A 16,068-nucleotide genomic window follows, 5' to 3' on the forward strand; every position below is an offset into this window, starting at 1 on the left:
CTGGCTTGGGACATTTCCAGGGATCCAGGGGCAGTCACAGCTGCTTTGAGAACCCCCACGCTCACAAAGGGAGAGTTTCCTGCCGATCCACGCTGCCTTCTGTCCCTCACCATCTCCCCCTCCCCTCACAGCTCCCCCGCCGCCATCTTCCCCTCCCCTCGCGGCTCCCCCGCCCTGCGCACGCGCAGCCCCGCCCCCGCCACGCCCCGTCCGGCGCGCGCCGCCGTGTGACGTAAGCGGAAGGGCACGTCACCGTCCGGCGGAGGCTGAGGCGGCGCCGCCGGGGCAGGTACCGGGACTGGGGAGAGCCGGGGCTGACTCGGGGCATAACGGGGCATAACGGGGCTTACCGGGGATGAGCGGGCACGGCGGGGGCGTGGCGGGCGGGTTGTGTCTCTTTCCGCCGTGCCTCTCCCGCCGGCGGCCGTCTCCCTCCCCTCGCGGAGCCGGCTGAGGCCTGAGGGACGCCCCCTCCCCACCGTGCACTTCCCGCGCGGGAAGGCCCGGGGGGATCCCGAGTCCGGGGGCACTCGAGGGTCTGGCTGTGCTCCCCGCTCTTGGCCGGTTCCGCTTGCTGCCGGCGGCGGGACGGGGTCCCGGGGGCTCCCGGGGAGCGGGCACGGCCCTCGGCGCGCTGCCCCGGGCGGGCACGGCCTCTCTGAAGGGCGTTGTGCGGGAGCCCTGGGTCACACCGGCCGCCGTTAGGTGCCCGTCAGCAGCCAGCCGTGGCGCCGGGTGAGCTCTGCCCGAGCCCTGCGTCAGGAGCTGTAGGAGCAGCCCGAGGCTCAGCGGTTCCCTGCCCTGATGTTTGTGGCTGTGGGTAGGGATCCCCTCCTGAGGGAGCAGGCCGAGAAAGCCCACACGGGGAATGAGCTCACGAGTGTAACGCGATCTGCTGCTGCCCCTGCATGGTGGGATGAGGTCCAGGCCGTTGGGTCTGGGCTGTTTGTGCTGGTCTGGGTCTGTACGGAGCAGCCCTGCAGGCTGCAGCACTCGGGGATGGTTCTCCTTGCACCAGCTGGTGCAGAATCCACTCAGATGACACAGCTGGAAAATTCCAGAGCCTGTTTCTGAGCTTCCCCACTGCCTGCTTATCCAAGGACTCGCACAATGTAAAGGGCTCCAGAGCAGCAATCAGAGTTGATTTTTCCCAGGTGGTTTATTTGCTTTGGGCTCAAACAATCACCTTTAACCCCTTTATTTTCATCTTCCCTTTGATAAAGGAGCTCTCAATAAAAAATGTCGTGGATCAGAGAGGGCGAGCTGACCATCATAGAGAGGTTCTGTGCCAACATCATTAAGGTAAGGGGTGGATTTTGTGGTGAGGAGCTGGCAGGTTCTTCAGGGTGGAAATGACTCTGCGGCTGCAGAGCTCTGGAAAGGGAGAGTTGTTGGCAAGGCTACATTTAGTGCTGGCACTGGATGTGCATCCCTAAACTCCATCCCAGGCTGGGAGATTGCTTGGGCTTAGCCTTGCAAATGAGCAGGACTGCAGGCAGTGCTTGCCAATAAGGATCTGTGCCCTTGCTGAGGAAGGCAGGGCATGGGAAGGAGGGAGAGAAGAGAGATCCTCATGCTGGGAGTTTAAAGAATGAAACTGAGTATTGGAACAAAATCTCACCAGTTCCAGGAAAATTCTCTCCTTGCTCAGGCCTGAGACTGGTGGTGCTGCCCCAGTGAGGTCAATGGGAAGGAGCACTGCTCTTTGTGTGGGGAAGTCTAATGGCCTTTTCTTGTGTTTTCTGAAGGTAACTGTGTCTGAAAAGGCCCTTGAGCTCTGAAATAGGAAATGCAGCATAAACCCCTGTGTGCCCGTCCCTGGCTGCAGCTGTGGCAGCACTGCAGCTCTGAACTGAGGAGTGGGGAGGGCAGAGCTGCCTTCCAGCTCAGGCCCTTGTCAGCACTGAGCTGTTCCTTTGGAGATCCCAGACTGGGCTTGGCAGGGAGGGAACCAGCACCCTGCTCCTTCCAGCTGCAGGAGACAGCCCTGGGAGCACGCAGGGGACAGGCTGGGCTCTCGGTGGGACAGCCCTGCTCACCTGCTGCCCTCCTGTGCCTCTCCCTGTCTGCAGGCAGGCCCAATGCCCAAGCACGTCGCCTTCATCATGGACGGCAATCGCCGCTACGCCCAGAAGTGCCACGTGGAGAGGCAGCAGGGACACTCCCAAGGCTTTGATAAGCTGGCACAGGTGGGGAGGATGTTTTCTGCCTTTGTGTGGTGGGAGTTGGAGCTGGGTTTGCCGCTGGACTGGTGTCCTGTGTTCCTTCTCTCTACTCTTGCCATGCTTGGAGCTGCTGTTCATCATCAGGATTCACAAATGAGCTCCTCCCTCTCTGTGTTATCCTGCAGAGTCATTCTATTCAGCTGCTTTTCCTTCTGTTCTGCACTCAATTAAAGTATCTACCTTACAGATCCCAAGGCTTTTATTTCTGTGAAACAGGTTGACTTTCTCTGAAACCATTTTGAAAAGTGCACTGTGATATAATTTATGGTGCTTTTCCTGGCTGGATGAGTTCCCTGTGGTGGGTTCTCATCTCAGGTAGTGGTATTTTCCTCCTGTTCTTTAATATGAATCTGAAATTCACATCTAGGGGTTCCATGTTTTTGATAGTCATTTATTTTGATCCATTCCTGGCCTGGTGGGAAGCCACAGGAAGATTTCACATGGAGCAGTTGTGTCCTGCTGGCCTGATTGTCACATTTTGTCTCCTTGCAGACGCTGAGGTGGTGCCTGAACCTGGGCATCCGGGAGGTGACAGTCTATGCCTTCAGCATTGAGAACTTCAAACGCTCCAAGGAGGAGGTGGATGGGCTCATGGACCTGGCCAGACAGAAGTTCAGCCGCCTCCTGGAGGAGCAGTAAGAGTGGAACTGGGGCAGGACACCATGAGTGGCAGGGACATTACAAATTGTGAGAATGGATTAATGAGGAGAGCCTTCTCCACCTGCAGTCAGGGGCTGGAGGGGCTGTGCCTGCCTGGGTGGGGTGTACAGCTCTGTGCATGCACGCTGCCCCTGCACATCACATTTGGGACAACTGTGCCACCCAGACCGTGGGGACAAGGACAGCTTTCAGATAAACAATCGGAATCACAGAGCACAATCAGAAACACAGAGTGACAGATGTTGTTTTCGTGAAATGTCAAAGCTCTGTCTTAATTTTTGGTTTTGTTAGAGGTGCCCAGAGCCTGTGGTTGTATTCTAAGCCTCCCCAGGTAGGGATGCCTGGTCTGTGATCATGTCCTGTCCTTTGGTTATGTCTGTGCCTCAGGAGGAGGTGTGGGGTATGATCACTGTGCCGTTATGGAATGCTTTGGGATGATCAAATCTCAGCCAGCTTGGCACACCTGAAAAGCATGTGGTGGTTTTGCCTCTCTCCAGGCCCAGCTTTGCTGAGGCTGTGGGTGGGTGTTGGCCCTGTGCAGCAGGGACTGATGTGTTTTCTGTGGTCCCCACTGGTTGGGTGCAGGGAGAACCTGAAGAAGCACGGGGTGTGCATCCGTGTCCTCGGGGACCTGCCCCTCCTGCCCGTGGATATCCAGGAGCTGATTGCCCAGGCTGTGCTGGCAACCAGGAACTACAACAAGTGAGTGACACCCGGTTTAAAGAGCTGACAGCTCACGTCTTCCTCCTCCTCCTGAGGGCTGGGACTTGTCAGACACGCTGCACCTCTTTTTCCTTCTTGGTCCTCCAAGCACACATCACTGTCGTGTGCTGGGCATTCCCAGGATGGGCCTCTCACAGCGTTTCCTTGTGCAGGTGCTTTCTGAACGTCTGCTTTGCTTACACATCGAGACATGAGATCAGCAATGCTGTCAGGGAGATGGCCTGGGGCGTGGAGCAAGGCCTGCTGGAGCCCAGGTAACTCTTGGCTTTCTGTGTGAGCCTTTGGGGTGAATCCTGCCTGCCTCACCACTCACACTGCAGGAGAAACCTCTCAGAGGCCCAGTGGCTTTTAAATAGATCTCATTAAACCAGCGGGACTGGAACAAATGATTTAAAGTTACTATGCAGTGTTTGGCTTTTATTATTGCAGTTACCATGGTGATAGATACACAACCAAGGCAGAAGAGAAATTAGGTCTGTGTCTTAAGTTAGTTTAAATGTGAAGGCAGATTTTATGCCACAACAATTGGCTGCTTGGCTGACAGTCTTAGCTATGAGGTCAAACAACAGATGAATCATGAATGCTGCACTGTTCCTCCACCCTGAAGGAGAAGGAATAGTTACTCTCTGCTCCCTGCTGCAGATGGAAGCCCTCACAGTCTGCTTCCACCACTGTGTTATGTTTCAAAGAGCATGGAGTGGGATGCTCTGGGGGCTTGAAGCAGCGTTTGGAATAGCCTGTGGAGCAGACAGCAGTGTCTAAAAGAAGCAAGTGGATGGCTGACTGTGGTTCAGCTCTCCCACCCAGTTTTAATTTGCAGCCCTGAATTTACAGAAAACCCCTTAGTTCTGGTTTGTGGCACATCCATCAGGCCAGGAGGGTGTGTGACGAGCTGTGTCTCTTTCAGTGACGTGTCTGAGTCGCTGCTGGATAAATGTCTGTACACCAACAACTCCCCCGACCCTGACCTGCTGATCAGGACCTCTGGGGAGGTTCGCCTCAGTGACTTCTTGCTCTGGCAGGTAAAGTCTCTGTTCTCTCCTTGGGATATTCCACCTTTGCCTCAGAGGGTGCTGCTGTTCCACTGACTCCAGGTGCAGGCAGATGTGAGGGCTCTGCATCTCCTTCTGCTGGGGTCAGGTAACTTCCAGCATGGGCTGAGTGCTGGGGCACCTCTGAGCAATCTGTGTCTGGCAGATCTGTGTTTGCTTAAAATCATGAATTCTCATCCCTTGGCTCCTCTCCTCGCCTTTAGATAATTTCTTGTTTGTAGAGAACATTTGAGTGGAGTTGCTTCAGCTGAAGCTCACATGTTATTGGACATGGAGCCAAAACCAAATTGCCTTTAGGCAACCACATCAAATTATTCCCATTCCAAATTATTTAATTGGCAAGTTCTCAGAAGTTGTCTGGCCTCAGCTGTGCTTACCTACCAAGGCATCCCCTCTCCTCCCCCTGTTTTTGGGCACACCCATACCCTGGGTGGTGTTGATGCTATGAAATAACACTTGGCTTGCTCCTCTCGGTGGTACAGGAGTCCTGTTAAGTGTTGGATTGTTTTAGCAGTCATCATAGGAACACATTCACCTCAAACTCTGAGGAACTTGGTGGCAAAAATAGGTTTTGACTTGAAATCTTTCATCTTCCAGCTCAAGGATATCTTCAGTGCACCACAGCTCTTGGCTCCATGAAGCACTTTAAATGCCATGAGTGGGCAGTAAGGAATATCATGAGATGTCATTTGAAGAATGGCTTAAATGTCATGTCCTGATCCTCAGTTCAACTGTTATTCCCTCAGCCTTTGGTACTCCAGTGTTGCTATTTTAGGGTTTTTATAAGTCTGTGATGCTTAAGCTATTAAAAATACCTCTCTGAAGAGCAACACAGCATTAGAAAGAATTCTGCTGATGCCTTTGCAGGAGTGGATGACTGGTGTCCCAGCATTGAAAACAAATTAGAAGGACTCTACACTGTGCAGTTTCAGACTCCTAGCTGCTTTTTACCTCACTTTAAGTAGAATCTGATAACGGGCTAGGTAAAACCTTTGTGGGGAAAGTGGCACAGTTTGCCCAACAGAGTTGCATCTTAATGACTTTTTCTCTTGCTCAGTGATAAAACTGTTGGTGATCTTGCTTTCTGCAGACATCCCATTCATGCCTGGTGTTTCAATCAGTCTTGTGGCCAGAATATTCCTTTTGGAACTTGTGTGAAGCTATCCTTCAGTTCCAGATGAACTACAGTGCTTTACAGGTAAGGAGCCTTGGGGAAGTGGGAGGCCCAGCCCCAGCTGGGCACAGCAGCGGAGCTCAGGTGAGAGGCTGCAGAGGGGCAGCAGTGGTTGTTAGTTAAGATCTTGTTTCAGTAGCAGCTCATGTGTTGCTCCTGCTGTACCCCTGAGGTTTGTTACAAGGTCTCGGTGTGTGGCCAGGCTCCTCTACTTTCAGCAAGACCCAGAATCTCCAAAGTCAGCCCTGTCTCTGTCACTCATTGCAGCAGCTGGAGCATCTGTGCCAGGGCTCGCACACCCAGGGACACTGCTGGTGTGCCACAGGGTGAAACCTGCACTCACACTGCACCAAGCAGGGAGTACTCACATGCTCTTCCTCCAACTCCACTGTTGTTTTTAGGGCTGTTACAAGGGGGTGTAGAGTTTCCTTTCTGGGAGCTGGAATGAGGCAGCCTGAGCTGTGAGTCTGGGGACAAGTGTCCCCTTTCTGTACCTGCTGAAGGGATTGTTCCTTCTGCTCACTGACGTTGTTCCTCTCCTTTTAGCCTGTGAGCTCTCCCTGACCTGGTTCTGCTACAGCTGGCCAGTTCAGTAGCGAGATAGGAGTTTGGCTATTTTTAAGCAAAACCAGTGTGGGAGCTGGAACTCCTGATGGAGAAATGTATGAGGCAGCAGCAGTGATTGGCAGAAGGACCTCAGGGTGGCAGCTCTTCATCCCCACCACATCTCGCTGCTCAGTGTGTCTGTTCCTTAATTATTTGGGTCCTCTTTTTAAAAGCAGGCATTCCACTGCCCTTTTCTACCTTCAGGGACCTTGCTCACCCCTGAGAGTTGTCAAAGAGATTATAGCCAGTTGTGGCTATGGCTGAATTTAATCAAGTGCAGCCAGTCTGGCAGCATCCAAACTCTCCATGTCCTTAACCTCTTTTGTTCCTATTTCTGGCCCAAGTCTGCCCTTTTCCTACCAGCAATTCATTGTATTAGTACAACTAATGGCAGTTCACCTTCTGCACGAAGAGGGAAGCAGAAAAGGCAGTAGTGTTTGTCATTGCCATGAGCTTGGCCTCTGTCTGGAACAGTAAGGTCACTGTTCTGACTTTGCTCCTGGTGCTGGTTTCTGACAGGCAACAAACGCAGCTTCTGTTCCCAGCTATTCTCAGCTTTTCTTAGTTCTGGTTGGTGGCTGGATGTGTTCATGCCATGCTATTATCAAGGTTTCTCATTGTCCACGTTTGTCCTCTGGTCAGTTTTCCCCCTGTAAGAGCCACTTTGCAGCGTCTGAGGCTGCCCTTTTTCCAGGGAACCCTCACAATTGTGCAAAGGGAGGACTTCTCCCTCAGAGAAACTGAGATTTAGGAGCTGGGTCTTTTAGAATTTAAAATAGGTGATCTTGAAATGCAAAAGAGGTCACAAAGCAAATTCTCTTGGTGGGAGGGTTGCTGTCAGTGAGGATGGGGAGACTGGGGGGGGACTTGCTGGGAATCCAGGATGTTTTACAGCAGCTGTGTTTGCTTTGGGAGTGGGCTGCTGCTTTTGGAGTGTGGATGGGCAGCAGGACGGAAGGGGTGACAAGGTACAGAAATCCCCCTTGATTTGGAGACCTTGGATAAAAGAAATCCTCCTTCCATCAGCTCAAACAGCATCACCTTCAGTGGCTGCCATTTTATTTCCCAGCTGGTTGTTGCTCTCCATGGAGTCCCAGGATCAGCTGGAGCCTGCTTTTGGTACCTGGTAGATCTGGGAAGGAATGCAGGGCTTGGCTGGCCAGCCTGCCCCTGCAGGGGTGAGCTGAGTCTTTCCTGGGCCACAAACAGAGTTGAGCTTTGAGGGATTGAAGTCTCCTGCTCAGCAGGCTCTTGGTGATCCTTGCAGCCAGCCCTGAGTGCATCCATTCAGTGGGTTTGCTGGGGATATTTCTGCTCACACTGCCAGCACAACAAGAGCTAATTTCCAGAGCTATAGCTGCCTTGGGCTCAGGAAAAGTGTGGGGATGAGTGAGTCAGGCTCTCATTACAGTAATTATTCTTCTTGCTTGCTTGAAAGACCAGCACTTCCCAAGTGTGTGTGTGTGTGTGTGAGTTTATGTCACAGTGACCAGTTTTACAGTTTTTAAAAATAGAACCTCAGTATTCCTGCCTGCTGATGTGTTTTTGCTGCTGGAAGCTGCAGGCCAGGATGTGTGCAATAAGGAGAAATCTAAAAGTGATGTTCTACAACAAAACATTTCAAATACTTGGGTAGACAAGGATGGCTCCAGCCTTTGCCTCTCTCCTGCTGTGTCTCAAGCCAGTACACCCTTAGATCACGGAAATTTGGGAATGCTGAGCTTATTCCTGCTTTTGTTTTAAAGCTGATTAGCTCAATACTGGATCATCTCAAAGAACTGCCCTGCAAGTCATGGTTTGGAATCCCCTAAAACCTTCCAGCCGCCAGGAGAATAGGATCAAAAACGCTGTGATAACAGTAGTGAGTGTGCATGTTGGGGTTCAGGAGCTCTCCTGTAGCTGTTCCTCTCTGGTTCCAGTATCTGAGGGTTTTTCCACAATCTGTCCTGACTTTTATCTGTTCTAACTAGGAGTTCATGCTCTGAGCAGAGCTGTGTCTCAGAGGCCAGGCCCAGGAGGACATCCCTGTGTTTTTGGGCAGGCTGCCTCAAGGTGGAACAGGCAGAGCCAGAGTGAAGCTGCAGCTCCACAGCCAAGCAGAGGCTGTTTGTGCCCTGTCCCACAGGTGAGCTAAGGTGCTGACACTCGTGCTTTTCCCTCCAGAAGGCCAGAGACTCCTACCTGGAGGAGAGGAGGCGGCAGCAGCTGGAGAGGGACCAGGCGTACGTGAGCAGGAGGCTGCAGCAGGAGGGCTGCCTGTCCCACGGAGACTCGCGGCGCCGGCGCTCGCTGCTGCAGAAGTGCACGGCCCTGAGGGAGGAGAGGATCCAGGGCTTCCTGCAGGCCCTGGAGCACAAGAGAGCTGACTTCTTGGAGAGACTGTGTCCGGTGTCTGCGTGACACAGGTGCTGCCTCTGGGAGCACGGCCTGCGGGGCGAGCCGTGGCTGCGCCAGGAGCTCCCGTCCCGCTGGCCCTGCCCGGGCAGGGATGGCTGCTGAGAACTCTCCTGGCCTGTCAGGCTGCTGAGGAAGGTGCTGCCGTCCTGTGTCACCTCCCTGCCCTGGTGACAGAGCCCTGCACCCTGCTGGGCCCTCGGCAGCCCAGGTGCTCCGGTGACAAGAAGTTAACTGCAATGAGCCTGCCCCAGCTCTCTGATTGCTCCTGAGCTGGCCCAGCCAGACCAGTTCGGTCCTGTTAAATCAGTCTGGGCTCAGGTTCTTTCCCTGGCTCTGCAGCAGGGAATCTCCTGTTGAGATGTGCTCTGCTGTCCCATCAAGGGAGAGGATTGTTCTGGTGTCAGGGGCATTCCCCTCTGCCTGCTCACTGAGAGCATCTTGTCTTTTTCCCCTGACTGCTGGGTGGGATGTGTCCTCTCCTGGTCTCCAGAGAGATAAAGGAAGGGTTCCAGCCTTGCTGTAAGGAAAAAAAGCTGCCCCAAAGCTTCAGCAGGTTCTGAGATCTCTCCTGAGCAGTGTGTTGGGGAAAAGCCAGGTGCAGAAGGTGCTGCACCACACTGACCTTGGGAAAGGCTCTGAGCAGGCAGGATAAAGGATTGGCTGGGAATGAACCTTCTCAGGAAGGGAATTGGCTAAACAGGTGATGGCTGCCACATGCCAGACCCTCTGAGGGAGCTGCAGGGAATGAGGGAGGGCCTAATTCAGGAATACAGTAGCCAAAACCAACCTCTCACCCCAGATGGTTCAGAGGGGCAGTTTGGCTGATCCTAAAGGGAGTGGCCAGAGCAGCTGTGGAGTATTGCTTGTTCTCTGTTTTCCATTGGCAGGGAGATGGACAAGCTGATTTCCGGGGTTGTTTCCATCTCTCGTTCCTCCTGGTTTCCGTCCCCACGATCAAAGTCACTGAAAATGTCTTGATTTTTGCTCCTGCTGCACACACACGTGTGGCAGTGCCAGCTGTTGCTGGGTTTTGAAGTGTTTCTTCTTACCTCCAGGTGAAAACCACAAAATGCAGATTTAACAGCCTTGTAAGTGCTGCACACTGAGCACTTGGCCTGTGATTGTGAAGAACTGTGTAGTCAAACTGGGAATAAAGTATATTCATACCAAAGTTATTTAAAAAATAACCTGAATGTTTAAAAGTATGTGGAGCTGCTTATTTTAAGGTGTGATGAAGCTGGAATCCAGGGTCAATATAATATTTAATCTGTGACAGACTCCTCTTGTGATTCCTGCTAGCCTGGGAATGATTTGAAGGTTATTTTTACAGTGCAGTGGGAGCAGTTTGCTGATGCCCCAAAGAGTGAAGCTGTGCAGGTTCCACCTCTTGTGTAAGTAGCAAAGAGAATTTGGCTGAAAATGTGCTGAGATGATGAGAGCTGTTGATTTTAAACTTCTTTTGCTGTATTTTATTTTCTTCATGTTTCAGGAAACTGGAAGCAGTGTACTCTCCATGAGGTGGAAACTCTCCAGTCTGCTTTGCCAGGCTGGTGGGGAGACTTCTACTCAAAAAATGCATTTTTACCTTAAGGAAAAAAAAAAGTTTTTATTGTGTTCTGACTCTACAGGTGACAAAAGCCACAGAGGTGGCTTTCCACAAAGTACTGGTCCTGATGCAGGGGAGGTAAGTGAAGGGTCTGGTTTATAAAATACTTGTTTGGGAAGTTTTAATCCATTTTATGGAGCAGGGGAGGAGGAAGAGCCCTTCAAGCAGTGGCAAAAGGTTCCTGTTACCTGAATTTGTGCATTTCACCTGCATCAGTTATTCCTGTAAATGCAATTGCAGTTATTTGTTAGAGGGTGGAGATGAGTTACCTGGCAGACCCCAGGGTTTCAGGAGTGCATCTTTGCAGTGAATCTGTGGGAATAGAGCCACAGGCTTCTGTCAGTGAGAACAGCACCTCCATCATTAATTTATATGGGCTGGAGATGGGAAAAATCAGCATGGCTGGAAAAATGTGCAGCTGAAATGTGAAACAGTGTGGATTTACCTGGGCAGGGAAGGGGGACGGGCTGCTCCTTGGGGTGTTGTTCTGAACGAGGCTGAACTAGAAAGTGAAAGGTTGAGGGCACGGTGAAGCGGTGATGGAGATGTTGGGCTGGATTTACAGCCCGGGGCCGGGGCTGTGCCAGCTGTGAGCCATGGCCCCTCTTGGAAGGAGCCCAACTTCCCTGGCACCAGCAGCGGGCACCTGTGGGAACTGACTGAACGTCATTTTATTGCTTTTTAACATTTCTCTCTCTGCTTCCAGCGCTGCCGCCTCCTTTCCGGACCCAGCTCCCGCATCCCCGGCGTTTGCACAGGGAAAGGGCGCCCGGTGCTCGCCCGGGGAGGGGCCGCGGGGCGGGAGGTGCTGAACGAACAGCTCCGCTCACCTGCGCGGGCTGGCGGCGGGGTTCGGGGTGTTCCTGCCCCCCTTTTTCCCGAGCCGTTTTTCACATCCCCAATTTTCCCCTTTTCCCCCCCATTTTTCCCTCCCCCCCCCCCCCCCGCGGGTTTCCCGCGCGCGCGCACGGGGTGGGGGGGGTGAATGGCGCGCGCGCCGCCCCCTCCGCGCCCCCCCATCCCCTCCTTCCCTCCCCGCCTTGGCCCCTGCCCACGTGACCCGCGCGGGCCAATGGGCGCGCGGGGCGGCGGGGATCCGGCTGGAACCGGTTGGGCCGCGTCCGGCTCTATATAAAACTTTATAAACACCCGATTCCAATTAGTGGGGTCGGGACCAGCGCAGCCCGCCGGGTGCAGCCCCGCAGCGCAGCGCGCCCCGCTCCGCAGCGCCCCGCTCCGCTCCGCAGCGCCGCCAGCGCGCCCGGCTCCCGCACCCCCGCCTCCCGCGCCGCTCCCTCCGCCCCCTCACGGCGCCCGGCGCGCTCCGCTCTCCGCACACTCACACACACATTTACACACGCACACACATTTACACACACTCGCACACGCGGAGCCATGCCCAAGAGAAAGGTACGTGCCGCCCCCGCCGCCCTCTCCCCCCTCACACGGTGCCCGTTCCCCCCTCACGGAGCCGCCTGTGGGAGGGGGGGCGGGACCAGCGCTCCCCCCGCGCGTTCGGGGCGGTAACGGAGCCGCGAGGCCTCGCGGGGTGGGGGCGGCGCGGGGCCGGTACCGGCGCGGCCCGGGCGGCGGGAGGGGCCCGCCGGTCCGAACCGGTTGGTTTTGGCGGGAGGTCGGGGCCAGGGGAGGGGGAGGGGAGCGCCGGTGCGGGCGGGAAAGGGCGGGAAGCGGCGGCGGCGCTTTGCCGCCAAAACGGCGGGGGCGGGAGGGGAGGGATGGCGATGGGATGGGGAGCGGGGCCCGCCCCGAGCGGCTGCGGCGCCCCCGCACCGGCCCCGGGGCCCGCCTGGGCCGCGCCGTGCGGGGCCGTGCCCGGCATCCCCCGCCCCGCCCGCGGGCGCCACGGGGACGGTGCCCCCGGGATTTGGGGGAAAACGGCGGGGAACGGGAGCCCTGCCCATCACCGGTCCCTACAACCTGTGTCCCTGTCCCCAGGCTGAAGGAGAGACCAAGGGCGATAAGGCCAAAGTTAAGGATGAGGTAAGAAGTTCAGTGTTTTGAGAAAGTTGGATCATCAAGTGTTTCCCTTGGAAGATGAGGTTTAACGCCGTCAGAATAACTGGGGAGTAGCGGGGAGGGTTATCTCAATTGATTCTGACTTTTCAAAGTCTTAACTGCTTTTTAACCATGGAAAATCTACTCAACTACCATTAGCTATTAGTAATTTCAACAGCATAGCCTCATGTTTCTTGAGAACACAGAAAAAGGGAAACTGGGAAACTACCATCTTAATTTCTAAAAACTAAAGAGCTATAATTTCTGGGGATTGACTACTTTGGGAAGAGAGCAAGTCTGTGAGATGTTGAGAGTTGGTATCCCGTGTCATTTCAATAGAACTGTTTTCCTTTTCCAACAGCCCCAGCGGAGATCAGCGAGGTTATCTGCTGTGAGTATCCTCTTGCTGGTGTCACCACACTCGCTGGTTTTACACACGACCTCTGGGTGTGCAAATGTGTGTCAGCGCTGGAGGTGCAAATTCAGTTCCTGCCTTAAGGCCCTGCCCCATTCTGTGCTGCTGTGGGAGTGGTAAAATAATGGACAAACCAAACAGCTGCTGCAGTTCCAAATGCTTTATTTGCTTTCCTAAAATGAAGCTATTTGGCCTGAACGTTAACAAAAAAGAAAAGAAAGTAGTTTGTTTCTCTGGAGCAGGACTTGAACAAGGGCCTGAATGCCAGGACCAAGGGGGAATGGCTTCTCACTGCCAGAGAGTGGGGTATGGGAGGGAATTCCTGGCTGTGAGGGTGGGGAGGCCCCTGGATCCCTGGCAGTGCCCAGGCCAGGCTGGGCAGGGCTGGGAGCCCCCGGGACAGTGGGAGCTGTCCCTGCCATGGCAGGGTGGCACTGGGAGGGCCGGGAGGTCAAGCCCAACACTCCACCAGTGTCTGACCAGGCTTTCTCTCCCTTGCAGAAGCCCGCTCCTCCCAAGCCAGAGCCCAAACCTAAAAAAGCAGCTCCAAAGGTGAGTTGGGTCGGGTCAGGGCTGTTTGGAGAGGTGAATAAATGTGTGATGAGGTTTGGCATTGCCCGGCAATGATAACAGCTGACAAACCTTTGATGAACAGCTGTGCAGTGAGGAAATGGAGCTGCATCCTAAAGCTGAACTGACAACTTGCAGATTTCACAGAATTTGCATTAAAAATACCCAAGTGAGGAGTTCCCACTTGCTGTCAACCCCTTCACAAACAAACCTGGGTGTCTGTGTTCTTTTGGGGCCAGCACCCCAACGGGTGCTGTGGCTCTGCCTGGCTCTGGGAGCTGACAGCAAATGTTGTCTTGCATTCACAGAAGAGCGAGAAGGTGCCCAAGGGGAAGAAAGGAAAAGCTGATGCTGGCAAGGAGGGAAACAACCCTGCAGAAAATGGAGATGCCAAAACAGACCAGGTATCCCAGCAGGCTGGTGTGCAGCAGCATTGATTCCTTTCCCTCGGACTGGGACAGGCCTTGGCTTGTGGGTGCTGCTTACAACACTCACAGGGGGTGCTGGTAAAGAGTTAAATTGTCTGTTTGCCAGGGGATGTTGCCACATGGAAGTTACTGTTCTTCTGTGAATTCAAATAGCAACTTCTAAGTTGTGTTTTATGGTGCAACAGATGTTCAATTTAATTTTATTAAAAATCAGAGTCGTGCAGCCCAGGGAGGATTTGTTCTGCTCAGGGTTTTGCTGTGTAGAAAAATGAGTGTCCAGTTTTTAATGTGTTGACTTGTTCCCCTTTTCCTTTCAGGCACAGAAAGCCGAAGGTGCTGGTGAAGCCAAGTAAAACGTGTGAATTTTTGATAACTGTGTACTTCTGGTGACTGTACAGTTTGAAATACTATTTTTTATCAAGTTTTATAACAATGCAGAATTTTGGTTTACTTTTTTTTAAGCTATGTTGTTAGCACACAGACCGCTTCATTGTTGTGTTCTGGGGGGGGGGGGGTGGGGGGGGCAATGGGGACAAAAGCCATTTAGTCTATTTCTCAAAACCTAAATTTTAATAAGAAAAGCTTCTGCCAGTCCCCCAGTTTTTGGAAGAAGGGCCCTTCCTGCAGGGAGGAAGAAGGGATTCCTCCCGTTGTGTCCCGGTGAACATCAGAGCGCCCTCGGTGCCACAGCCCTGCCCCGGTGTCCCCCGCTCACCCCGAGCCGTCACTCCAATCCACAGAGCTGGCTCTGCATTGCTGCCGTCCAGCCTGGCCTGTTCTGCCTCAGAAAGGAGCTGCTCTGCCTCTCTCCCCCTGTGGACCCTCAGATGCAGAATTTCTGCCCCTGCAGTTCGTGCTCCCCTCCAAGTCAGGGTGGGTTTGTGCAGCGCTGTCAGACAGCGCGCCCACCCTCACTCTAAACCTCACCCGGTGCCAGCCGAACATTTCTGACGGTTTTTAGCAACTTCTCCATTCCGGTAGTCCACAAAGGGAGGGGAGTTTGACAGTTGTTGTAAAATGTTGCGGATTGTAGCCCATGTCCTGCCTAAATTACCATGATTGTTCATGAAAAGTACCTTTAATAAAGCTGGATACGGTTTGGCTTGGACTGTTCTTAATGCTCTCTAATTTCTCCTGCCTTTAGTTCACTTCATGTGGTTTAAGAACGTTTGCTTTCTGCGTGCCTGTGTTCGTGCTTTCATTCAGATAATTAATTGTTGTAATTCACACCTGAAAAGCAAGATTTCCTTACCTGAAAGTGAGGTTTCCTTGCCTAAAAGCTAGATCACTGCAGGGTGTTTTTAGAGCCTTGGCTTACTTGGAGGCTGAAAACAGAACATGTAAATAAATCTACTGAGTTAATTTTTCTTTATTTTCTAAAACGTAGCACTGTACGAAGCAGGGAGGAATACAGTGATCTTGCTGCAGAGAAAAGTAAAATTCTGGTGAGCTTTTCTTGGGAGTGAAACCAGAACTGGCTCCATAAAACTGATGATGTGTTACATTTCTGCACTTAAACTTGAATATTGTTGCTCCTGCTAATCGAATCCAGACCTGGCTGGGGTAGTGACTAAGCAGGAGACGAGATTTTTTGAGTAAAAATGCTCCATTTTTATAATTGCTACTTAGACTCCAGAGCAGAGCCAAACCCAAACCCCCCTGTGTAAATGTCTCCTTCAGTGGCTGTCAGATGAATATTTTTTCTGTCTCTGCTTGGCTTTCCCTGGGATTTCTGTTTGTGATTAAGTTCAGTGACCTGTTTCAACCTGTGCTGATTTCAGAGGGAACCCAGTGAAAACGAGCAGGGCAGAGTTTCACATCCAGAAATTTCCAATGCGCTGGAAGTGTCCTGGAGCAGCTGCAGGCACAAAAGGCAGATTGGGATGTGGCCCCAGGAGCTGCTCTGTCTAACAGAAAAGAAATAATGGTGAATAATCCTTAATAATCTTCATTAAACCCCACCCAGAAACAGCCACCAAGTGGTCGCTGGGGCGGCTGGGCAGTGGGATGTCACTGTGGAAAAGAAAATAATAATTAAATGTTGAAATCAGAAAGTTGGAAACAGCGTAGCTCGCTGTTGTAGAGATTTACCTTGCTGGGCACCTACCAATGCCCAAGTACTTCCAGAGGAGCTGGCTCTGAGGGGGAGCCTGTGCCCGATTTCCAGCTGGAATGTTCTGGAGCTCCCTGTGTCCA

At 53.1% G+C, this 16,068-nt stretch overlaps 2 protein-coding genes across 4 annotated transcripts; both read left to right on the plus strand.

Annotated features, from left to right (window-relative positions):
- Positions 1–172: 172 nt before the first annotated feature.
- On the plus strand, positions 173–10,466 carry DHDDS (dehydrodolichyl diphosphate synthase subunit). Of its 3 annotated transcripts, XR_012583301.1 has the most exons (10): positions 173–289; positions 1,224–1,302; positions 2,073–2,189; positions 2,718–2,860; positions 3,471–3,587; positions 3,761–3,862; positions 4,516–4,630; positions 5,751–5,858; positions 8,604–10,228; positions 10,327–10,466. XR_012583301.1 is itself a non-coding variant. In XM_074555482.1 (9 exons), exons 2-9 carry the CDS (start codon positions 1,240–1,242, stop codon positions 8,838–8,840), a joined length of 1,002 nt encoding a protein of 333 aa, XP_074411583.1. In that variant the 5' UTR covers positions 173–289; positions 1,224–1,239; the 3' UTR covers positions 8,841–10,466. The 3 variants fall into 3 exon arrangements, 2 of the variants coding, with proteins under 2 accessions (XP_074411583.1, XP_074411584.1); XM_074555482.1 differs by having other exon boundaries at positions 8,604–10,466; XM_074555483.1 differs by having other exon boundaries at positions 8,607–10,466.
- Positions 10,467–11,416: 950 nt separating this feature from the next.
- Positions 11,417–14,985, plus strand: HMGN2 (high mobility group nucleosomal binding domain 2). The gene is made up of 6 exons (XM_074555484.1): positions 11,417–11,853; positions 12,400–12,444; positions 12,821–12,850; positions 13,376–13,426; positions 13,753–13,848; positions 14,190–14,985. Exons 1-6 carry the CDS (start codon positions 11,839–11,841, stop codon positions 14,223–14,225), a joined length of 273 nt encoding a protein of 90 aa, XP_074411585.1. The 5' UTR covers positions 11,417–11,838; the 3' UTR covers positions 14,226–14,985.
- Positions 14,986–16,068: the final 1,083 nt, after the last annotated feature.

Source organism: Zonotrichia albicollis, chromosome 20 (genome assembly GCF_047830755.1).
Source record: "Zonotrichia albicollis isolate bZonAlb1 chromosome 20, bZonAlb1.hap1, whole genome shotgun sequence".
Taxonomy (NCBI): domain Eukaryota; kingdom Metazoa; phylum Chordata; class Aves; order Passeriformes; family Passerellidae; genus Zonotrichia; species Zonotrichia albicollis.